General features: G+C 38.3%; 3 protein-coding genes, 1 non-coding gene and 1 pseudogene across 4 annotated transcripts; 1 reads left to right on the forward strand and 4 right to left on the reverse strand.

Annotated features, from left to right (window-relative positions):
* Positions 1 to 2,921: 2,921 nt before the first annotated feature.
* On the forward strand, positions 2,922 to 3,018 carry LOC112174961 (annotated as a pseudogene).
* A 438-nt stretch (positions 3,019 to 3,456) lies between these two features.
* LOC112169017 (probable amidase At4g34880) lies at positions 3,457 to 6,081 on the reverse strand. The gene is made up of 5 exons (XM_024305952.2): positions 5,506 to 6,081; positions 4,773 to 4,984; positions 4,411 to 4,647; positions 4,112 to 4,304; positions 3,457 to 3,968 (listed from the first exon to the last, which is right to left on the reverse strand). The coding sequence occupies exons 1-5, from the start codon at positions 6,073 to 6,075 to the stop codon at positions 3,603 to 3,605; spliced, it is 1,578 nt and encodes a 525-aa protein (XP_024161720.1). The 5' UTR covers positions 6,076 to 6,081; the 3' UTR covers positions 3,457 to 3,602.
* Positions 6,082 to 17,166: 11,085 nt separating this feature from the next.
* LOC112169018 (probable amidase At4g34880) lies at positions 17,167 to 20,006 on the reverse strand. Its single transcript, XM_024305953.2, has 5 exons — positions 19,259 to 20,006; positions 18,764 to 18,975; positions 18,399 to 18,635; positions 18,100 to 18,292; positions 17,167 to 17,957 (listed from the first exon to the last, which is right to left on the reverse strand). The coding sequence occupies exons 1-5, from the start codon at positions 19,811 to 19,813 to the stop codon at positions 17,592 to 17,594; spliced, it is 1,563 nt and encodes a 520-aa protein (XP_024161721.1). The 5' UTR covers positions 19,814 to 20,006; the 3' UTR covers positions 17,167 to 17,591.
* Positions 20,007 to 20,987: 981 nt separating this feature from the next.
* LOC112174925 lies at positions 20,988 to 21,076 on the reverse strand. Its single transcript, XR_002926236.1, has one exon. It is a non-coding gene; the product is annotated as a small nucleolar RNA snoR69Y (small nucleolar RNA).
* Positions 21,077 to 24,531: 3,455 nt separating this feature from the next.
* Positions 24,532 to 26,443, reverse strand: LOC112169582 (protodermal factor 1). Its single transcript, XM_024306642.2, has 3 exons — positions 26,230 to 26,443; positions 25,610 to 26,132; positions 24,532 to 25,079 (listed from the first exon to the last, which is right to left on the reverse strand). The coding sequence occupies exons 1-3, from the start codon at positions 26,384 to 26,386 to the stop codon at positions 24,728 to 24,730; spliced, it is 1,032 nt and encodes a 343-aa protein (XP_024162410.1). The 5' UTR covers positions 26,387 to 26,443; the 3' UTR covers positions 24,532 to 24,727.
* Positions 26,444 to 27,198: the final 755 nt, after the last annotated feature.

Here is a 27,198-nt window from a genome sequence, read left to right on the forward strand (position 1 = left end):
CTCTCGGGTTCGGTACAGATCAACTTTGTGAAGGAGGCGGCCTCTCTCTCTGATCGAGTTTGGGAACTATTGATGAAATGAAGGCTAACTGATTAGGCTAAGACTGAAGTGAAGCGATGTGAAGAGAGAGAGGAAGAGAGGGCTTAGTGTTGGCGGACATGGCGGAAGTGGCTGGTGGAGGAGCTCTCGGGTTCGGTTCAGATCGGCTTTGTGAAGGAGGCGGCCTCTCTCTCAGATCGGGTTTGGGGGAAGAAATGAGGCGAGACTGATTTAGTTGTTTAGGACTTTAGGTTTAGGCATTTCAGTGGGCAATATAATTCATTGTACCTGATCCTATGACAATATTTTGAGGCCTTATATTGACCAATAAAACACTGACATCTGTCTCTTTTTTATCTAATACGGGCCTGACGGGCTTTTCCAAATTTGAGTGTCAAGGCCTAGCCTGAACTGTTTTGGTGAAGAAAAAAATAGGACCCGGCCCGAACGGGTCGGGCTTTGAAAGGCCGGTCCGGATTTGAGAATTTTCGGGTTTAAACGCCCAGCCCTACCGTACATGGAGAAGCTCTCATTTTATTACCCTAGTGGCCACATCGAATTCAAAACCTGTTTTCTCAAATTTTCTAGGCTGACGATCTTTGCAACATGCGCGCTGATGATTGTCTTGATAATTTTTGTTTGTATATCTAAGATTCCAAGTTTCCTGCTAGTTCTACTAATCATGAAGTTGTCCTCTATGGTGCTCAAGTGTTGTCGAGGGACAACAAGTGTCAAGTGAACAATCAGAGATGATAAAACATCTCAATCCACAATGGGAATCCATTAAGGTTCAGTATCACCAAGTCCCATCAGATAGCTTCTTTTATTGAATCATGTAGTTTGGCCATTTGGTCAATATGCTCATAACCAACTATTGGAGTTGCCAATAGCTTTTAAGAAGGCAATCGAGGTCTGCTTGAATTATAGTGAGGGATCGATTATACTTTTTTTTTTTTTTTTTCTCTGATAAAACATCTCAATCCACAAGGGGAATCCATTAAGGTTCAGTATCACCAAGTCCCATCAGATAGCTTCTTTTATTGAATCATGTAGTTTGGCCATTTGGTCAATAAGCTCATAACCAACTATTGGAGTTGCCAATAGCTTTTAAGAAGGCAATCGAGGTCTGCTTGAATTATAGTGAGGGATCGATTATACTTTTTTTTTTTTTTTTTCTGTGACTGAGTCTCTTCGTCTACTTTGGCTATCTCACGCTCTCTCTTTATCGTTTGCTAAACAAAGTAATAATTTATAGAGGTTTTTGAATATAAGTCCAATTTCATTTCGTCATAATGGATGCAGTCCACAGATAAATTTATTATCAATCTAGGTCCACTGACTATTGTCATTATATTTTCATGCCAATTTTGCCCCTTGAGTTAAATATAGAAACAAATTAATTTCTTTTTAGCATTTATTTATTTGTTTATTTATTTTTCAATTTGAATTTTGAATCCATGATGAACTTGCAATAATTCAAAATACAATTAGTATCATAAAATTAGCAAATAGAGATGGGAAATCAACCTAACTGGAAGGAACAAAAAAAAGTTCATCAAAACATTTTAGCTAAAAGATACGTATAACCTAAGTAAGAGATATAAATTTTAAGGATTTCCTCTATTGTAGGTATACCATAAATAAGAGTTACGTACCTAAGTAAGAGATATATATTTACGGATTAATGTTCTTTGATTACTATAATCGAGATATATACAAAGTAAGAGATATACGGATATTAACTTTCTTCTATAGTAGGTATACCATAAGTAAGAGATATGTATCTAAGTAAGAGATATGTGTTTACAGTAATGTTCTTCAATTACCATAATTGAGCATAAATTATTCTATGCACCGACGGTGCAAATGACCCAACACTTATAAGATGATCTCAACCCTTGATATTTATAATTAATATTTTTATTAATAACCTAAGAGTATATTTAATATAATCTAACAATCCATTTACGTTGGTGCAAGTGCACGTCGGTGCACTGAATCCTCCCCAGGTAAGAAAAACTACATATATATGAGGTATACTAAAATGCTGAATTTTTGAGTTCTTAATACATCTACCACAAAAATTGCGCAATGTTTACCTTAGAATAATGTTATAATAGTGGTTTGTCAACCAACACACACACACGTTCCTTTCTAGGTTAAAGGTAAGTTAAGAAGGAAATGTAAAACAAAAAACAAAAAAAATGTAGAAGAAGAAGAAGAATAGCTACCATCAATAGAATGATTTACACCAAAAATATTACAATCGTATTGGGCCGACAAGAAAATACATTGACCATAGAAAGGTTAATGCTGAAGAAGGAGAACCACGTTCATAAAAAACTTAACATTACATACAAGAGCCATAACCATAGAAGCTCTGGTGTTGAAGAAAAACATTATCAAAAAATTGCTTTAGAAATATTCTTAACTTATAGAAGACATCTTTTAAATTAGAATAATTTTAGGGATGATTTACATTAAATATGGTATTCAATGTTATATCAATTCCATAATTTTATACCGGATCAATAAGAATAATTTAAAAAAGATATACATCAAATATGATATTAAATTACTAATCAGATTGCTAATTTTAATCCTATTAATTCTTGCCTTTTATGTTCAAAGGTCATATTAGTCATATAAAAAAGAAAAATTAATGAGGATTGAGTCAGCAAAATGGAAAAGGAAATAAATCGGAGGTGGTAGATGAGTCATTAGACCGCAATTAACAAGAAAAATTGATGCGGATTTTGGACTTTAATCTAATTTATACAAGCCACCCCGAAATTTAGTACATATTCACAAGACCCTGTATTCTTAATGTAAATCACAAAAACTCTTTACAAGTTTAATATGCTCTCACCTCATGCATAACTGTCCCTTAGGGGACACCCGATAAAATTGGAATGATACAAAGAAGATTAATTAGCATGGTCTTTGCACATGAATGAATAAAAAATAGTCTAGATTTTGAATTGCACCCCCAAAAAAAAAAAAAAAAAACAGATAATTTCATAGCCTACTTACCACATGTTTTTATTTAGTGTAACACTAATCACATGATCAAGCATGACATAAAGAAATCTTGGGATCCCGTATCTCAAAGGATTTTGGTAATGTATATTGCTCATGTAATTTCAAGATCAAGAGTGACGTCAATTGTGTACATCTATCTAGAACCATAGATTCTCAAGGCGAACCGATCTGTTTGGATGGCTTCTGGCGTTTGCTAGCATAGTCTATGGAATCTAGTCTATTGATTTCTAATTGGTTCTACTCACCGTGGATGTTGTTCTCAACTTAACCATCTTTTCTTTGTGAATCTAGTTCTGTCGTCTGTGTATCTGTCTTTTGTGTCAGCTAGACGCTGAAATCATGGATCATTGTTAATGAATTGTGTACGTTAACTGGTCATTGGTCTTTCTCTCAATCTTTTCTTATTTAAGAAGTCTTATTGACTTACTATAGAATTTGGGAGCAGAGACATAACTCCGTTTTTCTAGTACTACTGGCTCCTCTCATAGCACACTGCATTCTCTAAGTAATACAATGTTGTTCTAAAACTTGAATCCTTTGAATGAAGGAGGCTTTCTAATCTTAGTAGCTTGCTCAAAAGCATATGCAATCTCAATTAGCTTTGGCTCTGAACCCCGAAGTCCACCAAAGCATATACCAGCCGGTCTCCCATTGTTCTCGTATCCAGCTGGAACTATTAGACCTGGGGCTCCCCCAATTGCAAGTATCTTTGAAAAATCTGCTTTAGGAGTCACTACAGCATCTAGCTTCTTCTCTGTCACCAATTTCACAAGACCAATTCTTGTCCACCTTGCAAGATTCAACAGTGCCTGCTTCTCTGTTTTTCCAGACCCATTTGTTGCTTCAGCTGCTAAAAATAGGTCTTGCCCATACTCCTTGATCTTTTCCTGCATTTTGAGAAAAAACAAATCAATAAGTTCAGATGGTCATCATCAATTTGGTTTTAGACTTGCATTGTACACTATTGAAAAGAACCTCTACCTATCACTAATCAATTATAATGAGGTTTTGTCTAACATTATTTGCTAACCAGTTTCTGGTGTTTGTTGTTGAAGGCTATAACATCTGCCAAGGATCGCACTGGGGAAGCCACCAACTCCTTCAAGTATGCATTTAAGGATATTTTGCACTCAACAGACAATGCAGTATCTTCATCGCTTGAAGAATAGATATCAGTCAAATTAGCAATTTCCAAATTGTCTACCAAAACAGCACCTCCTTTCCTAACACCAAATTAAAAGGTCGTCAGAATAGATGAAGACACTGCATATGATCTCCAGTTAAGACAAAAACATGAAAAATGGAAACAGGCCTGCAGCATTTTGTTACCTCAGAGTGTTGAGATGTTTCTCAAAAGTTTGAGCCAAGGCAGTGTCATTGCCAAAGTTATAGAAGGCTCTCAATATCCCTATTCTTTTTCCTCCAAGTCCGTTGCGCCTGAGAAACTGTGCATAACCACCTTTGGGAATGTACTTTGATGTCTCAATTGTTGCAATGTCATTGTGGTCGATGCCTGCTATGGCATCAAGAACATAAGCAGCATCTGCTACTGTCCTACAAATTGGCCTGCTTGATCCCAACACCAAGAAATGAGTGATGAAAACTATGCAACTAGATTTAGTCATGGCCATTGGAAAAAGGAATTGTACTAATTATAAAGACAATTATGTATATTGTCATCAGTTGCGTACCCGACAGTATCCTGCCTTAGAGAAATTGGGACAACCCCTGCTCGACTAGTAAGACCGATCGTTGGTTTGATGCCCACAACTGAGTTATAACCTGATGGACATAGGATTGAACCATCTGTCTCAGTACCTAATGAAACCGCTGCCAGATTTGCAGCCACTGATATTGCTGAACCGCTGCTTGAGCCGCAAGGGTCTGAGAATGTGTAAGGGTTCTGCAATGCATGTACTCTTATTCAGTTTACATGATTTGAAATATTTTAGTAGTAATGATCTAGCCATATATCTATCATATTATTCTAAGATCAAAGAAACATGTATATTTCGGTATGTGTTGAGAATATATATATCTCACATGGGAAAAATGGGACCTTGTCTAAAGGTTTATAAGGGTTTGGGCCACTCCATCCATTGTCAATTGGTTTTGGATGTGAACCCTAGATTACTTTATCATGGTATCAGAGCGGGTTACCCTCGTGTGCATGCCTCACGGCCACACGGACTCCACATCACCCAAAGTTGTCCACGTGTATGACTTGAAAATTTGTCATACATGCGGGAGAATATATACATCCCACATGGGAAAGCCTATGGGTTAAAGCCACTTCATCCATTTTCAATTGGTTTTGAATGTGAACCCATATTTATCAACTTTATCAATATTTATCTTCAGTCCAAACTAGTCAAATAAGAGATTGTGGAAGCTAAAATTATATAGATACATCAATCAACTCACCAAGCCATAACCGCCTCTGGCGTTCCAACCGGAGGGTGCTTTATTAGACCTAAAATGTGACCACTCGCTCAAGCTAGCCTTTCCCAAAATGATAGCCCCAGCTTTCCTCAACTTCTCCACCACGCCAGCATCACGAGGCACGACAGATCCAAGCAGTGCAAAAGAGCCGGCGGTGGTGTTCATCTTATCCTTGGTAGCAATGTTGTCCTTGACCAGAATAGGAATGCCATGCAACTTAGAGAGTAGTGACACTGGTGCCTTGGTCCTGCGCTCGTAGTCAGCCTTGTCGGCAAGGTGAAGCGCATCCGGGTTGACTTCTAGGACTCCTTTGAGAACCGGGTTCAGTTTTCGGATTTGGGAATGGTAATATTGGACAAGCTGCCTCGAGGTGAGTTGGTTGTGCTTAAAAGCGAGCTGGAGATCGTCTATGGTGGCTTCTTTGAGTGAGAGTCTGCGCGCTGCGAATGTGCCTGGCAGAGATGAAAATGTGAAGAGAAGAATGAGAAGCAATAAGGATAAGATGTGAGGGAAGCTTGGTTTTGCCATGGCAGTCGATGAGGAAATTATCATGTCTCGTACCAGACTATATATAGTTGAAATGTGTGATCCAAATGTCTTTGGGTTTATGGTTTAGTGGGGAACTGAGGTAGACAACCAATGTGAACAATAGGGTCGCTCACTTATACACACTTGGTCCCAGAGAGCACCTATTAATTCCAGGCACGTTTGGAAAGAACACAGGTCCACACTCGATCTTTCTTTTGGTGCTGTTACTTTACAAAAGAATATGCCATAGGCCAAATACCTCCAAGTTCAATACTGTTTCATGTGACAACGTACAATCATAACAGTAGCAAAAAGAACAAATATTAGGTGAACGTCACATATTGTGTCATACATGATGATCAACTCGTGTATCACATTGTAATCGAAAGCCTCGTACGTGTAACACATTGCTGGCTTTCAGATATCTATCCTAGTAATCTGCCACAGTAATCAAAATTTCGGGTTGGCATTATGTTCATTAGGCCAAAAAAAACAAGTTAAGTGCACTACACAATGATAGATAAATGTAGATGAATAAGCAATACGTACGGTAGATGGAGTTGATTTGCATTATATATTGGTGCATGAAAACACCAAAGAGGGTCACCTATTATTGTGTTGATTAGAAGAGTCGCATAAACACAATTTCATCAGAGTGTATGTTTTCGGCAATCTTTTCAGAGCAAAAAAAAAAAAAAATTAGCTTGGCACGCGGCCAGAGCTTTATGCTAGCTTGGCTAATGATAAGCACCAATGGCAGTTCATTGGTAAGTCTCAGTCTGGGAGGGAAAATTCAAAAAGTACACCCTCTAAATGGAGAAGTGCCAGTGTTTTTGACTTTTTGGGTAGGTAAAACAGGGACTCTCACCGTATGCTTTTTGATCCATACATGGAGAAGCAATCATTTTATTAATTTTCAGGTGGTCACATGGAATTCGAAACCTATTTCTCAGCTTTTCTTTGCTGATGATCTTTGCAACAAGCTGACATTATGAGGGAATGTCTTAATAGTTTTTGTTTGAATATCTTAGATTCCAAATTTCCCGCTAGTTCTACTACAAAGTTGTCCTCTATGGTGCTCAAATGTTGTCGAGGGCATCAAGTGTCTAAGTGAGCACTCTGAGATAGTAAAACATTTCAATCCACTGAATTAACGATAAATGATACACAAGGGGAATCCATTAAGGTTCAGTATTCACCAATTCCGATCTAATGGCTTCCTCCTCAAGATAGACTTTCTCCTCAAGAGTTTCATTCAGGAACGCTGATTTAACATCCATTTGAAATATCTTCCAATAATTCTGAGCAGCAAGAGAAATCACCATTCTAACAGTATCAAGCCTAGCAACTGGAGCAAAAACTTCAAGATAATCAATACATGGTTTTTGCTTGTAGCCTTTGGCTACCAACCTCGCTTTGAAGTAATCCACATCTCCGTTATGCTTGTACTTTGTCTTATACACCCATTTGACTCCAACGGCTGTCTTTCCTTCCGGAAGTGAAGTGAGCTCCCATGTGTCATTCCTTTCAATAGCATGAATTTTGTCATCCATTGCCTTGACCCAATGTTGTTGCTGTCAAGCCTCATTGCAAGTAAGAGGATCACAATCAGCATACAAAGCAAAGTTGACAATATCTTCATCTGATATGCTTCTCCTTGTAGTGTTCAACTCATAGTCTTTCAAGTATGGTGGCAAACGACACGTTGAGGCCTTGCTGATGCAACTTCTAGTGAAGACTCTGCCTCTTTTTGGTTAGCTAGAGATTGAGTTTTTGGATTGTTAACCTACTAATCATCATCACTTAAATCATCTTCCAATGGCATGAATGTGGCCGGTCTGTTTTCTTTTGAACACCAATCATATCCCAAGCACTTTGCTCATCAAAAGTGACATCTTGACTCACTATTACTTTCTTTGTCTCCAGATTGTAAAGCTTGTACCCCTTTGTTACCGTGCTATAGCCGATAAAAATGCATTGATCAGCTTTATTATCAAGCTTCTTCCTTATGTGATCTGGAACATGAGCAAAAGCGATACATCCGAACACTCTCAAATGTTGAATGTTGGGCTTCTGACCACTCCACACCCTCATACCGAGTACTTCCATCAATGCTTCTACTAGGAGACCTGTTCAAAATGTACACTGCAAGATTCTTTGGTTGTAAGCTATTTCTAGCGCTTGGTCCAGTATTACCAATTCACAACTAGAGAGCACAATCAATCATACTTGAGGGCACCAGTGAGTAACTTAGTACCAATTCAACAACAAGCAAAAACAAAGTTTGCTGTTTCTGGGATTCGAACCCAGCCACAGAATGTACCAACATATGGCCAGTTGGTATTTCACCACCATTTAATATTAATACTACTAGAAGCAGATTCAACGCCATTTAATTGGCAATTGATCGATTCATGTTTTGGTTTTGATTGACATTTACCCAAAACAACCATAACAATTTCACAATGTATCCTTTATTACTACATTTTAATATCGTATATTACGCGAATTATGGGCTTGATATTTGGTTACACAAATTTGAATTATGCCATTATAATTCCTTATGCTAGAATCATTATGGGCTAAATTATTTCATGATTATTATATAAAGGTTATGCCAGAAGCATTTGCCCAATTTATTACCTATACGAAATGTCATAAGCATTAATGGGATTTGAACTCATTTCCTTAGGTACATAACCCCTGCATTAAGTTGTTTCTGTTATGATTTGATAATATATATTGAATTTGTCTATGTTATAATAGTGAATATTAAATGTGGCTGAGTCAGAAGCTCAGATCAAGCCCAAAGTCACAACAACAAATCTGAGCCAGAAACTCAGGCCCAAGTTAATTGCAAGGCTAGCACAAAAGCTCGCCACGTGTTGTCATGGCAATGGTTATGAATCTTCTCCAACTAGGCTCATCCAGTTGGTTGCGATGTCTAGGTAAAGTTCAGATGAGGATGTGTACTTAAGTGAGCCTCGCTCCACCTAAACCTCGTCCTTCTTTACCTTGTCGTATTCAATTGAAGTTACCAAAAGGGTCGACTAATAACATTTCATTCCTTGACAGACCAGTTTAGTCCCAGCAGGTCCACTCTCCCTTCGCGAGACCTAGCAGCTCAGCAGGCCTCACACACCTTTTGACTTACACATGAAAGCCCGGGTCACAACCTCGCAGACTAAGCCCGATAGGCTTCACTACCAAGCACACTGCTTCTTTGGTCCAGTAGAATCAAATAAAAGGAAAAATGATTTGATCTGTTGAGATTTGAACCCAGTCAATGTGCATGTCATTATGACTTTTGTAAATAGATTCACCATATTTAAGATGTGTAATTAATTAGTAGAAGCATTTTATTCACATAATTGTGTGATAATTAATATGTAATATTACTAGCATGCAATTAATATCTCAATTGATTTGTGATTTCCATTTATCCAATTTGTGAGATATTATTTCAATTTGCTCTATTCAATATTATTGTGTTACTTGTCTAAATTTTTGCACTAGAGTATATGTGTAGAAAATATAGGTACCTAATGAACTAGAAGTTCTAAATGAACCAGTAGTTCATACATATATCAAACTTGTAGTTTCGTTAATGCCATTTAAGAAACTTGAAGTTTCCTTCATAAATTCACCACACATGATAAAACCAATAGATTTAACATGTCTAATCCGATTTTTTATACCATGTTATAGAATCTGAAGTTCTTATTAGTTGCTTATGGACGATATTACCCAAAGCACTAAGATTATTTGTTCATTTCCTGTAAGAAATGTCAAATCTCAACAAGCATGACTTTGGTGCATTGGAGGTTTCTGGGAGAAACTATCTAAAGTTACCACCAAAATCAGCATGATCTTTGTTGTCGATGTGGAGGAATTGAATGCTAGTCCCACACCTGCTATGCGATAGCCGAAGCAGTAGATGAGTATTACACCGGTCGCAGAACTCGAAAGACCAACTTTGTTAAAGGGTCAATTCCTATCGATACCACACTAGAGATAATGGATTTCCAGGCAACTACTGAACATACCGAAGGTTAGAAACTCGAAGACATGGATATGATTGGCCCCTTGTGCCATATCTATTTTATCTTAATGAATGATGTTTCAATTTTCGGATTATTTTTGGTGATTTATGTTTTCAATCATTTTGGATTATGGAAATGTTGTTATGTTCGAATATATTTAATTCAATAAACTTATTTATACAAGTGATCCATTGAATTAAATAAATAAATAGGTATATTATAGTGGGAAAGTTTGTTGTCTGACTAAAAATGCTATTACGCACACCATACTCCCAGATCGGAGATATATTTTTCAAACTTATTATCTATTCATACCTCTGTAACAACCGTATCAGGCCAATCCAACCTGATAGAGAGCTATGGGAAAACCCACTTTATGTTGTACAGTGGTACTGAACTTACCATTAATGAGGCCTTATATTCTCCACGTTCCAAAAGAACGTTATTGAGTGTTAAGGATATTCGAACCAACGGTTATCACGTTGAAACCACTGAGAAAAATGAGTGGAATATCTTTGCATAACCTCCGAATGTGTGGCCAGAAGCGTACATTGGAGAAATTGAAATCTGTTAGCTAGAAGCTAATTAATTCGAGCAACTACTTATGACATGACTGTTTGGGACACCCAGGTCAAAATATGATGCACCGTATCCTCAACTCATCACACAGACATCCCCTTCTGAATAAGGGTCTTGTGTTTAGTGACACATTATGTCAAGCTTGCTCGCTAAGAAGGTTAAAAACATTAGGCCATCATATGCAAAGACTAATATATACACCATTTTTTTCTGCACAGAATGCAAGGGAAATTTGTGGACCTATCTAACCACCATGCAGACCAGTTAAATATTTCATGGTTTTGGATGATGAATCGACACGTTGCTTTTGCTAAACTCTTGCCCAGATCATGAAATTGAGGGCTCACCACTCAGATTATCCCATAAAGTCCATAAGACTTGATAATACCGGAGAGTTTACATCGAAGCCTTTCGATGATTATTGCATATCCCTTGGGATTGATGTTGAACATATAGTTCTCTATGTTCACACCCAAGATGGTCTCACAAATAGAATCTTGGTAATGCACATCAAGCTTCTAGTTTCTACGTGGGGCTATGCAATCTTGCATGCAGCCATGTTGGTTCTGTTGAGGCCCACCACTACCCAACCTTACTTCGCGTTAAGTTGGTGACTAGGTACGAACCTAACATTTCGCACTTACACATATTTGGGTATGCAATCCTTGTGCCAATTATACCGCCAGAACGTACAAAATTGGGTCCTCAACAAAAGATGGGCGTGTATGTCAACTATGAATCCCATCCATTATGTGCTCTTTAGAGCCCTTGACAGGTGATCTCTTTACCACTAGATTTGCGGATTGTCACTTTGATGAGACAGTCTTCCCGCCGTTAGAGGGAGATAAGAATGTCACTGTTCCTGATGAACGGCGTGAATTAACATGAAATGTCCCCACTATGTCTCATCTTAATCCCCGAACCTCACAAAAAGACTGAAGTGCGGAGTATAGAATACAATATGCCAGACACTTCCGCTGATCTAGCTAAAGTGTCGGGATCACATATACCTGCTGTAAATGTGCCTGCAAGGATAGACGTCCTCGTAGGACATGCAGTCCCAGATGGACGAGGTATGACCATAACGGCTAACCAGTCATATGTTCCTACCTAGAAGTGAGGTAGACCATTAGGTTCGAAGGATTCTTATCCCCAGAAGAGGGTAAATTTGGTACAAATGAATCCTCTTAACATCACAATCTCAAACTGATCCATCTCATGAAATAAATCCGGATTATGGGTCCGTCCTAGAAGAGACGACGTTGGGGGACGCTCCAACTTCTAAACTCACTCTCAAGAATAGAGAAAATCTCGGTAAATTTAGTGAGATTTGGAATCAAAATGAGATTATCATCGATGATATGTTTGTATTTGCGGTGGACACCGAAACTATAACAAGCGATGATCTCGAACCTTGCTTTGTTGATCAATATCAACGAAGAGACGACTGGCCAAAAAGGAAATAAACAATCCAAGTCAAATTAGATTCATTAACAAAGAGAAAGGTGTTTTGACTTGTTGTTCCTACACCTCCCCATGTTAAACCTGTAGAATTTAAATGGTTATTTGTAAGAAAGCGAAATGAGAAAAATGAGATTGTGATATACAAGGCTCGTCTAATGTCGTCTAATGGCACAAGGATTTTCTCAATGCCTTGTGATTGATTACGAGGAGACGTATTATCCCTTAATGGATGTAATAACGTTCCGCTACCTTATCAGTTTGGTTGTTTTCCGAAAAACTGAATATGCAGCTTATGAATGTGGTCACAACTTATCTCTATGGGGATCATGATATAGAGATATACATGAAAGTTCCTGAAGGACTTATGATACCCGACGCAAATAATTCTAGACCACAGAACAAGCTCTCCATTAGTTTTGAGGCGTTCACTTTATGGATTGAAACAATCTAGACGGAGGTGGTATAACCGTTTGAGTGAATATTTGATCGGGATGAAATATGTGAATAATAAACTATGCCCATGCGTGTTTATTAAGGAAACAAGTTCTTAGTTTGGAATTGTGGCGGTCTATGTCAATGACATGAATTTGATTGATACTCCTGAAGAGATTAAGGAAACCGCAAACCACCTGAAGTCAGAATTTGAGATGAAAGGCCTTGGGAGAACAAATTATTATCTCGACCTGGAGCCCGAGCACAGTGCAGATGAAATTTTGGTCCATCAACCAAATTACATCCAGAAGATGTTAAGATGATTTAATGAGGATAAAGCAAGTACACCCATGGTCGTCCGAAGTGTAGAGAGAACCGTATCGTCCTGCAGATGATAACGAAGAGATATTAGTGTCAGAAGTCCCATATCTAAGTGCAATAGGAATATTATTATACTTGGGCCAATGTCCTAGATAGGACATCTCATTCGATGTGAACTTGTTAGCTAGATATAACTCTGCGCCAACACGCCGCCACTGGAATGGCATAAAAGTCATTTTTCGCTACCTTAGAGGTACGGCGGGCATGGGCTTATTCTATTCTTATGCATCAAGGAATGGATTAAGTCCCCTTGATCCTCATAATAATGCTCGCCTTATTGGATATGCTGATACAGACAATCAATCAGACCTGCACAAGGCGTGTTCCCAAACTGGTTATGTCTTTACCATTGAGAATACTGCAATTTCTTGGAGGTCTACAAAACAGAACTTTGTTGCTACCTTTTTGAATCATGCTGAGATTATAGGCCTTCAAAAAGCAGTACGTGAATGTACGTATATGGTTGAGAGCCATCACAAAAGCATGTTCGAAGCACATGTGGACTGCATTCCACCATTAATGAACCGACCATTATCTACGAGGATAATGCTGCTTATATCAAGCATATAAAGATAAGTTTCATCAAAGGAGACAACACCAAACATATTGCACCAAAGTTTTTCTTTAATCAGCAACAACAGGAGCATCAAAAGATTAAAGTCAAGCAATTCGATCTAAGACAATCGTGCATACCTCTTTACCAAGTCAAGCAGATTCGATCTGAAGACAATCGTGCATACCTCTTTACCAAATCACTACCAAAGTCTACATTCCAGAAGCATGTGCAAGGTTTTGGTTTACGTGAATTATCTAAATTACCTAACATGTAATTTTCAGGGGGAGTATCCCGAAGCATACCTACTTAACCATCGTGTACTCTTTTTGTCCTTCATCCACGGTTGTTTTGTCCCACTGGGTTTTGTTACCTGGCAAGGTTTTGACAAGGCACATCTTTGGCAAGGTCACCCTACTTACTACATCCTGAAGATGCTTTGATTCGACATATATATGCATTTGCTCATCTTTTCCCTTCGACCACGGGTTTTTCCCACTAGGTTTACCGGGCAAGATTTTGGTGTAGCAACTCTAATGCATTCCTTTCATAGACATACTACCTACTTATGGTGCTGATAAGAAGGCTTCACCTATCTCTAAAGTTGTGATACTACTACTCCACACTCAAGCGCGTTGTGCTCTTTTTCTCCTTCGACCAAGGTTGTTTTTTCCCACAGGGTTTTTATTGCTTTGCAAGGTTTTTGATGAGGCAACTTAGATGCGCACAGCCTACGCAACACTATTGACATGGAATATCCAAGGGGGAGTGTTGTAAATAATTATGGATAAATCATGTAAATAGATGTTGAGTAATGGATGTCTATCCCTATAGATTGGTGATTGACAGAATTGTATATATGTAGGAGTAAATGACGTTGCTATTAAATGTTACCTTTTTGTGTACATCATGTACTCCTATATAACCGTCCTCATAGTGAGATGAATAGATACTCTCCATTCTCTGCATCATTTCTCTCCTCTCAAACTCTCTTACTTTTCATTTTACAACATTGGCAAATTTTTAAATTTCAGCATGCAACTCACCATATCCATAATGGTTCTGTTTTTCCTCCCCGCTACGCCGTTTTGTTGAGTCGTGTACCTAGTTGTCAACTGGTGATTTTTCTTCAAGAAGTCATCACAAACAATATATTCTTGGCCTCGATCAGTTCTCAACTCCTTTATTTTTCCTCCACTTTGCTTTTCAATATAAGCCTTGAAGACTTTGAATGTTTCACATGCTTCAAACTTATTCTTCTAAATAAACACCCATGTCTTCCTACTAAAATCGTCAATAAAAGTGATGAAATATTGCCCACCACCATGTGAAGTAACTTCAACAGGGCACAAGTCAGAGTGTATAATCTCAAGGGGCATTTGAGCTCTCAGCTGAGTCTTTCCTTTTGAAAAAGTATCTCTGTGCTTTTTTCCAAGAACACAAGGCTCACAAACTTGGTTTGGAACATGAATAGAAGGCAACCTAGAGACTAAATTTTTCCTTGCAAGAGAATTCAAGCTATTGAAATTTAAATGCCCAAAACACATATGCCAAAACCAATTATCACAATTTTCCATAGAACTAAAGCAAAATAACTTATCATATCGCACATGTAATGGAAACAAGCGATTAGGAGCCATGGTTACCTCTGCTATTAGTTTCCATCGAGGATCTCTGATGGTGAAAACTCCTCTGAAAATACTTATGTCATACCCCTTCTCTGATAATTGCCCCACACTAAGCAAGTTGTGACTAAGGCCAAGCACATAGTATACATTTGATGTGGTGTTGTACATCCTATTCTTCATCTGGATAGAAATCTTGCCCTTTCCTCTAACCAGCATCCTTGCATCATTCCCAAATTTAATCTCTGACCATATTGACTCATTTAGCTCAACAAATAACTCCTTGTGACCAGATATATGATTGCTACAGTGTGTGTCCAGGAACCATGTGATCTGTTCACCATTACTCATAGCACTGAAAGCCATCAACAGAGTCTCTTCACTACTGTTATTCTGCTCTGCAAACTTAGCATGAAACTACTTGTTCTCCGACCTTCTCAAGCTGCATTCATTCTTGTAATGACCATATCTATAACAATTAAAGCACTGGACATTTGATCTATCTCTTCCTTGACTCCAATGAAAGCCCCTTCCTCTTCCTCTTCTTGCTCCAAATCTTCCTTGTGAACCTCTCTTGTAACTTGAGTTTTGATTCTTCTGAGTTAAGCTTGACTTACTGCAGGACAACTAATTTTTCTCCCTTTTGAAGCTTAATTGAGTTTGCAGTGCTTCTTCAATTACCATCTCCGACTTCTCATTCAGCCTTTGTTCATAAGCCTGCAAGGAACTCACTAAATCGTCCACCATCATAGCATTAAGGTCTTGTGACTCCTCAATGGCTGTGACCTTTCCTTCAAACCGCTTCGTCAAGGTTTGAAAGATTTTCTCCACAATCTGAAGTTCTCTGATAACCTCCCCATTGGCTTTCATTTGATTGACAATGGCCAATGTTCTTGCAAAGTAATCGGAGAAACTTTTTTTTTTTTTTCCATCTGAAGAAGCTCGAACTGTCGTCGTAGAGTCTGCAATCTCACCTTCTTCACTTTATCTCTTCCCACAAAGGTATTGATCAGACAATCCCAGGCCTCCTTTGATGTGGTAATATGTACATTCTTCTCATAGACTTCAGAATCAATTGCTCCATAAATATACGTACATCAGGACTCTGCTATCTTTCTTCCTGTTTCGAATCAGTTCCACCCTCTGATTTTGTGTGAGATTTGCTTGGTCTCCTAGATCTGTAAATCCATCGATCAGCACCTCTGTGTACTCCATTATTTTGAAGAAGAGCTCCATCTACGATCTCCAATGCTGGAAATTTCCTTTCCCATCAAATTTACCAACTAGGCATTGAGGAAAATCATTCCCTCAGCTCGCCATCGATCGCTACACCTGCTCTACTATACCAGCTCTAATACCAGATGTAGAAACCAGGGCCGGCCCTGAGGGCTGCCACCTGAGGTGGCAGTCTCAGGCCACCGATCTCCGGCGGGCCTCTGACAATTTTCTTTTTACATATAAATATAGATTTCTAAATCAATTATATATTTTTTGTGTTACACTTGCATAACTTTTGGTCCTAGTTCAGCGGTAGGGGATCCATGTAGGCTTCTTTATGAAGCACCCACCCAAGTTCGAGTCATTTTTTGTTCAATGTGTTTTGTCTTTTTTATTATTATTTTTTACTAGTTCAGTTTGCCCTTCTTCTTCTTCTTTTTTTTTTTTCCTGTTTTCTTTTGGTATAAACACCTTTAGTTTTTTTTTTTTTTCATTGTTACGATTGTCTATTGGTTTAATTTATTTTTCCCGTTATAATTTGAGTAAACAATATAAAGGTAAGAAACTACTACATGAAAAATATATTTTGATTAAACACCTTTATATGAGACTACAATTATTCGCCTCAGGCCTCCAAAATGTCCGGACCGGCCCCGGTAGAAACACTACACAAATCACACTAGCAAATCTATCACACACACAATAACAAAACCAAGAGTGCTGGAGTAACAAGGAAGCATATCATTAATCACACTCTCACACAGCAAAGTACAAGAGGCACAGCCTTATAGATGGATATGCAGCAAGAACAAAGAGTTTTAAGCAAAAGTGGCTCTGAAGCCAAAAAGACAACATACTAGAACACTCATCCTAGAACACTCCAGACCAAACTAAAACACTTAACTAAATAACTATTAAATGGGAGACAATTATTTAATCAAGGCTTGGTTTATTTTCCAACAGCCGCCGATGGTATTCTCAACTTGACCATTTTTTCTTGTTGTGGTTAAGAGTTTACTAGGGTCTGTGAGTCTGTCTTTTGTGTCAGCTAAACGCTGAAACCATTGATCATCTGTTAGTGAAGTGTGTATGTTAACTGGTCATTGGTCTTTATCTCATTCTTTTCTTATTTAAAAGTCTTATTGATTTACTATAGAATTTAGGAGCAGAGACATAACTCCATTTTTCTAGTACTGCTAGCTCTTCTCATAACACACTGCATTCTCCGAGTAATACAATGTTGTTCTAAAACTTGAAGCCTTTCAATGAAGGAGGCTTCCTAATCTTAGTGGCTTGCTCAAAAGCATATGCAATCTCGATTAGCTTTGGCTCTGAACCCCGAAGTCCACCAAAGCATATACCAGCTGGTTCCTCATTGTTTTCGTATCCAGCTGGAACTATTAGACCTGGGGCTCTCCCAATTGCAAGTACACGTGACAAACTTGCGTAAGGAGACACCACAACATCTAGCTTCTTCTTTGTCACCAATTTCACAAGACCATTTCTTGTCCACCTTGCAAGATTCAACAATGCCAGCTTCTCTGTTTTTCCAAACCCATTTGTTGCTTCAGCTGCTAAAAATAGGTCTTGCCCATACTCCTTGATCTTTTCCTGCATTTTGAGAAAAAACAAATCAATCAGTTCATATGGTCATCATCAATTTGGTTTTAGACTTGCATTGTACACTACTGAAAAGGACCACTACCTATCACTAATTAATTATAATGAGGTTTTGTCTAATTTGCTAATTAACCAGTTTCTGGTGTTTCTTGTTGAAGGCTATAACATCTGCCAAGGATCGCACCGGGGAAGCCACCAACTCCTTCAAGTATGCATTTAAGGTTATTTTGCACTCAATATACAATGCAGCATATTCATCGCTTCTAGAATAGATTTCAGTCAAATTAGCAATTTCCAATTTGTCTACCAAAACAGCTCCTCCTTTCCTAACACCAAATTAAAAGGTCGTCAGAATAGATGAGGACACTGCATATGATCTCCAGTTAAGACTAAAACATGAAAAATGGAAACCGGCCTGCAGCATTTTGTTACCTCAGAGTGTTGAGATGTTTCTCAAAAGTTTGAGCCAAGGAAGTGTCATTGCCAAAGTCATGGAAGGCTCCGAATATCCCTATTCTTTTTCCACTAAGTCCGTCGCGCCTGAGAAACTGTGCATAACCACCTTTGGGAATGTACTTTGATGTCTCAATTGTTGCAATGTCATTGTGGTCGATCCCTGCTATGGCATCAAGAACATAAGCAGCATCTGCTACTGTCCTACAAATTGGCCTGCTCGATCGCAACCCCAAAAAATGAGTGATGAAAGCTACGCAACCTGATTTAGTCATGGCCACAGGAAAAGGAATTGTACTAATTATGAACGGACATATTGATATATATTATCATCACTTACGTACCCAACAGTATCCTGTCTTAGAGAAATTGGGACAACCCCTGCTCGACTAGTAAGACCGATTGTTGGTTTGAGGCCCACAACTGAGTTCAAACTTGATGGACATAAGATTGAACCACTTGTCTCGGTACCTAATGACACCGCTGCCAGATTTGCTGCCACTGATATTGCTGAACCGCTGCTTGAGCCGCAAGGGTCTGAGAATGTGTAAGGGTTCTGCAATGCACGTACTCTTATATTCAGTTTTATGGGGTTTGTTGCTTGAGGTATGTATTGTTTCAGCTTATATAGCAGAATTATTTTTTTACATGATTTGAAATATTTGTCAACGTACCTAATATATTATGTTGTTAGAAAGAGTAATGATCTAGCCATATATCTGTCATATTATTCTAAGATCAAAGAAACATGTATATTTAGAAATGTATCATCTGTCCAAACTAGGCAAATACGAGAGATTATGGAAGCTATAATTATATAGGGACATTAATCAACGCACCAAGCCATAACCGCCTCTGGCGCTCCAACCAGAGGGGGTTTTAGTAGACCTAAAATGTGACCACTCGCTCAAGCTAGCCTTTCCCAAAATGATAGCCCCTGCTTTCCGCAACTTCTCCACCACGCCGGCATCACGAGGCACGACAGATCCAAACAGCGCAAAAGAGCCGGCGGTGGTGTTCATCTTATCCTTGGTTGCAATGTTGTCCTTGATCAGAATAGGAATGCCATGCAACTTAGAGAGTAGTGACACTGGTGCCTTGGTCCTGCGCTCGTAGTCAGCCTTGTCGGCAAGGTGAAGCGCATCTGGATTGACTTCTAGGACTCCTTTGAGAACCGGGTTCAATTTTCGGATTTGGGCAAGGTAATATTGAACAAGTTGCCTCGAGGTGAGTTGGTTGTGCTTGAAAGCGAGCTGGAGATCGTCTATGGTGGCTTCTTTTAGTGAGAGTCTGCGGGCTGCGAATGTGCCTAGAAGAGATGACAATGTGAAGAGAAGCAATAAGCATGAGATGTGAGGGAATTTCGCCATGGCAGTGGATGAGGAAATTATCATTTCTTGTACTGGTTTGAGCTAGACTAGTGTGAAATGTGTGATACAAAATAACCAAATGTTATCCGTCTTTGGATTTCTGATTTAGTGGGGAACTGAGGTAGACCACCATGAGAACAATAGTGTCGCTGACCATACAGGTCGACACATCTTTCTTTCGGTGCTGTTACTTTACAAAAGAATATGTCATAGGCCCAATGAATTAAAAGGCGCGCCTTGAGGCGTAAAAGGCATAAGGCGCTGCTGAAATTGAGTTTGCTTTGCTGTCGAGGCAATCAGGCGCCGAAGGAGCAAAAAGCTGGTCTGAAGGAGTCCAAAAAGAAAATTTTCCAGAGTAAAAAGAAAATTTTAGCTTGGCACGCGGCCAGAGCTTTATGCTAGCTTGGCTAATGGTAAGCTCCAATGGCAGTTCATTTGTAAATCTCAGTCTGGGAGGGAAATTCAAAAGGTGCACTCTGTAAATGGAGGAGTGCCAGTGTTTTAGGGTAGGTAAAACAGGGACTCTCACCTTATGCTTTTTGATCCATACATGGAGAAGCTCTCATCTTATTAGTTTTCAAGTGGTCACATGGAATTCGAAACCTGTTTCTCAGCTTTTCTCTGCTGATGATCTTTGCAACAAGCTGATATTATGAGGGGAATATGTCTAAATAGTTTTTATTTGTATATCTTAGATTCCAAATTTCCTGCTAGTTCTACTACTCGGAAAGTTGTCCTCTATGGTGCTCAAATGTTGTCGAGGGGCATCATCAAGTGTCAAGTGAGCAATCTGAGACTGTAAAACATTTCAATTCACTGAATTAACGATAAATGATACACAAGGGGAGTCCATTATGGTTCACTATTCACCAATTCCCATCAGGTAGCTACTTTAATTGAATCAAGTGGTTTGGCCATTTGGTCAATAAGCTCAAAACCAACTTGGAGTTGCCAAGAGCTTAAACTGCCCATGTGCTATTGAGTTCATATCAACAGATTTAACAAAACCAATTGGACAAATTGGATTAAATAGGCTCAATACTTTCAATCCTAGATGTTTTCATTTTTGAGAAATGAAATAAAGAGAACAATAATCCAAAATCAAACAGAGAGAGAGAGAGAGAGAGAGAGAGGACTCAACAGCAAAAAAAGATAAGACCCCAAAGAAATCAAAAACCAAGAAGCAAATAAGAGTGTCATCTGGGCTCAGATATATGAACATATTCGTACTCCCGGACCACCAAAGGTCTCATAGAGCTGGGATTATCATTTATCATCATCGCAAATCCACAACAAAAATAACACCCAAATATCAAAACAAAAATAACACCCAAATATCAAAACAAAAAACCCCATCTTATAAATCAATCAAAATTGCAGAGAGGAAGAGAGCTTAGAGGGAGACGGCGCTCAGGGTTTTTGGAAGAGGAGGAGGAGAGTATGTGACGGCCGCTGGTGAGGGTTTAAGCCTTTAAGAAGGCAATCGAGGTATGCTTGATTTACTACTTTAACCCTCGACATTGAGTAAATGGCAATCGAAGTCAGGTCCATTAGTCCATTACCCATTATCGTAAAAGAGATTAAACCTTTCGGTTTTTGTCTATTTACCCCATTTTTAAAGATTTTTTTTTTCACTTGTCCCATTAAATTTTTTTAATTCTCTCCTACCCAAAACACTCTAAGAAGGCCTTCTCTAATACCCCATTAAGATTTTTTTTTTTGTTTAAATTTTTTTTAATACCATTTTACCCTCACCCCTTTGTTACTTAGAGAGAGAGAGAGAGAGAGAGAGAGAGAGAGAATGGAAGAGAGAGAATGGAAGAGAGAGAAACCATAGGAGACTTTGCCAGAGGCCGATTACCGGCTGCAAGAGTCCTGTCACCGGTCGCAGGAGTCCGGCCAACTTTCGCCAGATTCCGGTCACCGGCCGTCGCCCACCGGAATTTTCTGAAAATCTCACCGGAAATGTTTTTTTGCCCTCAATAGACATCTAATAGAGGGGCAATAGACGACTATCAGCCATGTATTGCCCCCCAATAGAATTTTCAATCGTTGGAATGTGAACTAATCTTTCTTGAATTAGACAAATAAAACTTTGATTAAAGAAAAAAAAAATTACATCAATTCAAAACGTCTATTGCCCCTCAATATACGTCTATTGCCCTCCAATAGACATTTAACAGACCTCTATTGCCCCAATATGACCCTTTTTTTTTGTCTCTTTTCTTTTCTTTGCCTTCCGCCCCTATTTTACCTAGAAAGAGAGATCTAATTATTGAAATTTTGATGCGGAGGGCGCGGAAAGCCCCCGCCAATAGACATTCAATTTCTTATTTTTTCTCCTTCTGCCCCATTACTTAAAAATAAAAATATAAAAAATCTAATTTTGGCACCCATTGCATACTCTGGGCACCAAATTGGATGTCGCGTGCCTTGTTCTAGTTCAGGACCCTAGACCTGATGCAGCAGACCATGTTCCGATTGGAGGACGAGTTCAGGACCTTGGTGGAGCACCGCGGCGAGTCGCTCGAGCTCAGTCGCGCATTTCGGAGCGAGTCAAATGGTAACTTGATTTTGACTCGGGAGCTGAAGACGACGAAGACAAGGAGGAGTGATTGGCGACGGCGAGGAGCACTAGATCCCTACAGCGCAGCCGATCACAGACTACGACATCGTCCTCGACGCGCTGCCGTCTGGGACCATCAACGATCTTCACGAGATCAAGAAGCAGATGGTGGCGATTTGCATTTAAGGGTTTCGTCGCCGTCGCTGTAGACAACTTCGCTGGTGACAATGTTGTCGACAATGGAGCGATGCGGAGAGAAAGACATAAATCCGGCATCTAGAGAGAGAGAGAGAGAGAGAGAGAGAGAGAGAGAGGATATTGTGTGGCATTTGGTGCAGTTGTTTAATTAAGCTAAGGGTAAATTTGTCATTTTCTTATAAATTGGGTTAGTGGGAATAAAAATTTATTGTTAGGGTAAGTGGGATAAGTTTAGTCAATTTTGGTACTTTGGGTCAAGAACCCAACCTTTGTAAACCTTTTGTTTTAGTGCACATAAGAGATTTATGCGAACCCTTTGATCTCTTTTTTGGAAAAATTATTCAATAGTCCAAAATTTTTGATAATCTAACTAGTTTATGTGGCACTATCTTGATGACGATTGGTTGATTTTATAAGTTCTTTTGTTTTCCCATGCATGCACGTATAGGCGTTCTGGTTGTCGACATTACAGACATATCATAGTTTCAGATTTACAATACCCGAATAATACACGTATTGAAATATATTTTCAAAATACTTCCGTACTTAATATTTTATAAAAGACTCGTTAAATTTTCAAAAAACTCCAAAAGTATTACACACAATTTTTTTACATGTTTTTCCATATTTACATATAATTAAACAAAAAATAATATAAGCTTAATTTTTTTTTTTTAATGATTCGTGTCCCATATTTTACTAACTATGGTCTCGGTACACACTGCAATTACTCTTCTTTTGGCTTAAGGGTGTTTTTCACCATTGTTCTCTTCTCTTTCACTAATGTTTTCTACCTTTTTTCTTTTTTCTTTTTTCTTTTTTAACCTTTGCATTTCATTCACTGCTTTGCAAAGCTGGTCAATCACTGTTCCACCGCCTTCATTGGTTAATGTTAAACACCAACAATGTGATTGAGGATCTTTGCCCAAAAAAAAAAAAACGACAATGTAAGATTAAATACAAAAGAATGTTATAGGAATTTTTTTTTTTTTAGATAATAAGAATTTTTTATAAAGGACTAAATATTGTTTAGTCATTGAGCTTTTGATCATAAAACACTTCAGTCCCTGACCTTCTAATTTCACACATTTAGTCCCTGTACTTCAAAATTTCAGACCAATAGGTCTTTGCCGTCTAAAAGTCGCTGTGAAATGTCTATTATGCCCTCAGTTCTTTTTTTTAATTAATTAATTATTTTATTTTTTTATAAAAGGAATTTTTTTCCCCTTTTTTTCTTTCTGTTTTTTTCCCTTTCTTTCTTTCTGTTTGAAAAAAAAAAGAATAAATAAAATAAAGAAAAAAGAATAAATAAAAAAAAGAGAAATGAATAAATTTATTTTTAAAAAAAAGAACTGAGGGCATAATAGACATTTCGCCGCGACTTTTAGACTGCAAGGACCTATTGGTCTGAAATTTGAAGTACAGGGACTAAACCTGTGAAATTAGAAGGTTAGGGACTGAAGTGTTTTATGGTCAAAACTTCAATGACTAAACAGTATTTAGTCATTTTATAAATAGGCATTAAGTGCATCTTTAGCATACTCTTTATTTTAGCTCCTTAGCTATTTTGAAGAGCATGTTTAGCTTTTTATCTATTTTAGCAGCTACACCAGACTCCTAGCAGCTGCACCAGACTCCTAAGTGGCTCTCTATTATTATAACTTTTAGCTATTGCGCTTCTAAATATAGAGAGCGAGGTGTGGCTCTCTATAATTTAAAACATTCATTTTAAGTAATTTTATGTAATTTATAAATACAATTAAACTATTTAATCTTCATTTAAAAATTAATATAAATTTTAAACTATCTAAAATAGAGAGAACTGATGCAGACGTTTTTTAAAAGTGGCTAGCCAAAATAACTTTTTAGATACTTTAGCTAAAATTTGACTAAAATATGGCTAGCATTGCTAAAGATTCTCTAAGAACTCATATTTCTTTTTTATATATATTAAGATAAATAGGAACTCATATTTTGATAGATCAAACCACTTATAAATAAGATTCGATTTAACATATCATAAATTCAAATTAAATAGAAGCTGTATGAAAATGTTCTTTACTAGACATCAATAAGTATAGTCTCATGTGCAAGGCCAAATGGATGATCTAGCAACATAACATGAGATATCATGTAAATATAGCCTACTAAGAATGACAAACAGACATATATGATCACTTGCAAGAAGTAAATTTGCAGGTGACTTTGCCATAGCCTGAATTAGCCCTGATGAACCTCAAGGCTGTATAGAGGACATTCCTCTCGGAACCCATCAATCCAGAATTCATATGCTGCACAACAGCAATGGTATTGTAAGGAAATTGAAGACTGTTGTAGGAGTTGAGAAAGGCAGTGATGCCTTCCCTTAGGAGAGTCCTATAAGGGTCTCCTCTTCCCTGTAGGCCTTGCCACAATGTTAGGTCAGTCCCATATCTTCTTGCTGCAAGCAATCCGAAAACAACAGCAACCTTTGTGTCTGGATTCACTGCCCTCCAGTAGCATTTGTACTCTGGCCTTGTCCAACTCCTGGAAAAATCACACCCAACATTGTTGTCAGCAAGAGGCTTGGGAATCAAATAGTTGGCCTCTTAAAACAGTATGAGAACAACTTTTCCAAGCATCAAATCCATAGTCAATCTAGTTTAGTAAGAGGCCTTTTCAATCTAGCGTATATGGTCAAAAAAGTGATGAATTCGTAACACTTATTGTGTGTCGGTATGTGAGTGGAATAAAAACCCACGGTTCCAATAAAACTTGGTATTGAAGACTAAACTCTATATCAAAATCCCCAATTTTGGACTCCTAACTATTTCATGTGTTTGTATTTTAGTCTACTATATATATATATATATATATATATATATATATATATATATGACCAAAAACTGGAACTTCACACGTTAATTTTCAAAGCGGACCTCTGCTCTGGATAGGATCTGTATATATATATATATATATATATATATATATATATATATATATATCCATGTTTGATTAATGAACTCATGGATTGGACCTCTAGTATTAATGGACCCAACTAAAAATGAAGAACTCACTGATGTGGGCATGCTGTGAGTTCCAAGAAGGGCATTGGTGGCATTGGTGGTAGCGGTGGCAGTGGCGGCAATGGTGGCAAGTGAGGCATTGGCGGCAATGGAGCAATTGGGGGAAGCCTGAAAGGAGGAGGACTGGCTGGCGTTACTTGTCTAGGCGGTGCCGGTGTTACTTGCCTAGGAGGAGCCGGTGCTACTTGTCTAGGCGGCGCTGGTGTTACAGGAGCAGGCACAGGATTAGATGACTTTGGGCAAAATGACATAGGCTGAGCAGGCTGAGTGAGCAAAGAGTCCACAGCATACATTCCCATGCCAAACATCCTAAACACAAGTTTAAGACTCTGAGCAGGGCCAGCAGGAATCCCACATGAGCCTTGCCCTGAGCTTAAAACCTTGGCATAACAGCCGCTCAAATCTGGTGTCCCATCAAATTGCATAGCATAGTTCCCAAACCAATTGGTAGTCTCCTCCCTTGACATTGTCACTTGGCCATTACTGTCACTACATGCCACTTGTACTTTAATTCCTGCAACCAAAAATGCAATCAAATAATTAAACTTCTAGGATACTAAAATAAATAGAGAAGGTAAAATTACTAAATGGTTGGAGATTGTGGATCTGACCATAGATTGGATAATCAAAGAGGGACCTTTCACCATCTTTGCATTGGTCACAGAAGACTGTGCCACTGACCACGGTATTTGCTTGAGCTTCATCAATGGCTGCCAAAACCAGAACTAGTAATGCTGCTGCAGAAATGAAAACCTGAAGAGAACCCATGAGAGTTGGAGAGAGGCTCTAAATGGGTCTGCAGAGAAAGAGAAAGGATTGGTGTATAAGAATGTACTGATGAATACTAGCATTTAATAGTCAGAAGTAGAATTTTTTTTTTAGCCCTATATCCAACTTCCAACTGCCTACATTTATTATGTACTGATGATTAGGAAGACCATGATTTTCAATCTAAAAGCTGCAAACAGTACGGATATACATTTAAGACTGGTGCTAAGAGTTTAATATACTTGATTTGAATTAGGACTGAGGTAGGCAAACCAAACTCTTGTAGGCCTATTAATTAGTTCAGTAATATGCTAATTATTTCCCTAGCTGTTTTATTGGTCTAGGACTTTGTTAGCATAAACTTGCTTGTTTTAAACTATTGCAATCCATATATCCCAAGATTTGAGTTAGAAGAAGAAAAGAAATTGAACTCTTAATAACTCCTTGTACATCCATCATTCCTGAAACCACTCTGTACAAATGACTTTCAAATGACTACTCATTACTTGTTTTGATTGCTCAATCCAAACGAAGCATGAGTTGAATCCACTGAAATCTTAAAATGGTGTGAAGGGTGTGCGTCGTTTCACCCGATTATAATCACATTATAAGCCGGAAATGTAGATGATATCCCATTTTCATTTACGTACGTGCATTACTACTGATTTGATGAAATAAAAATCTTTGTCTATCATGGACCAACCTTGATGTCCTAAATCTGGATCTCGAAATTGATGTGCATATGGAGACTTCAGAGTTCAAACCCTTCATCGCCCTCAGATATAAGTGCAGGCAGAGTTTTAGTTTGAACG

This window comes from Rosa chinensis, chromosome 6, assembly GCF_002994745.2.
Source record: "Rosa chinensis cultivar Old Blush chromosome 6, RchiOBHm-V2, whole genome shotgun sequence".
Lineage (NCBI taxonomy): Eukaryota > Viridiplantae > Streptophyta > Magnoliopsida > Rosales > Rosaceae > Rosa > Rosa chinensis.

What these genes read in the sequence shown, in the direction of transcription:
- LOC112169017 (XM_024305952.2), bottom strand. Translation starts at nt 6,075, where the DNA reads ATGATAATTTCCTCATCGACTGCCATGGCAAAACCAAGCTTCCCTCAC. An exon ending in CCAGAGGCGGTTATGGCTTG is followed by an intron (nt 4,985 to 5,505) that starts GTGAGTTGATTG and finishes CATGCATTGCAG; the next exon opens with AACCCTTACACATTCTCAGA. An exon ending in CTAAGGCAGGATACTGTCGG is followed by an intron (nt 4,648 to 4,772) that starts GTACGCAACTGA and finishes GGGATCAAGCAG; the next exon opens with GCCAATTTGTAGGACAGTAG.
- LOC112169018 (XM_024305953.2), bottom strand. Translation starts at nt 19,813, where the DNA reads ATGATAATTTCCTCATCCACTGCCATGGCGAAATTCCCTCACATCTCA. An exon ending in CCAGAGGCGGTTATGGCTTG is followed by an intron (nt 18,976 to 19,258) that starts GTGCGTTGATTA and finishes CGTGCATTGCAG; the next exon opens with AACCCTTACACATTCTCAGA. An exon ending in CTAAGACAGGATACTGTTGG is followed by an intron (nt 18,636 to 18,763) that starts GTACGTAAGTGA and finishes GCGATCGAGCAG; the next exon opens with GCCAATTTGTAGGACAGTAG.
- LOC112169582 (XM_024306642.2), bottom strand. Translation starts at nt 26,386, where the DNA reads ATGGGTTCTCTTCAGGTTTTCATTTCTGCAGCAGCATTACTAGTTCTG. An exon ending in CTTTGATTATCCAATCTATG is followed by an intron (nt 26,133 to 26,229) that starts GTCAGATCCACA and finishes TTTTGGTTGCAG; the next exon opens with GAATTAAAGTACAAGTGGCA. An exon ending in CTCACAGCATGCCCACATCA is followed by an intron (nt 25,080 to 25,609) that starts GTGAGTTCTTCA and finishes TGATTTTTCCAG; the next exon opens with GAGTTGGACAAGGCCAGAGT.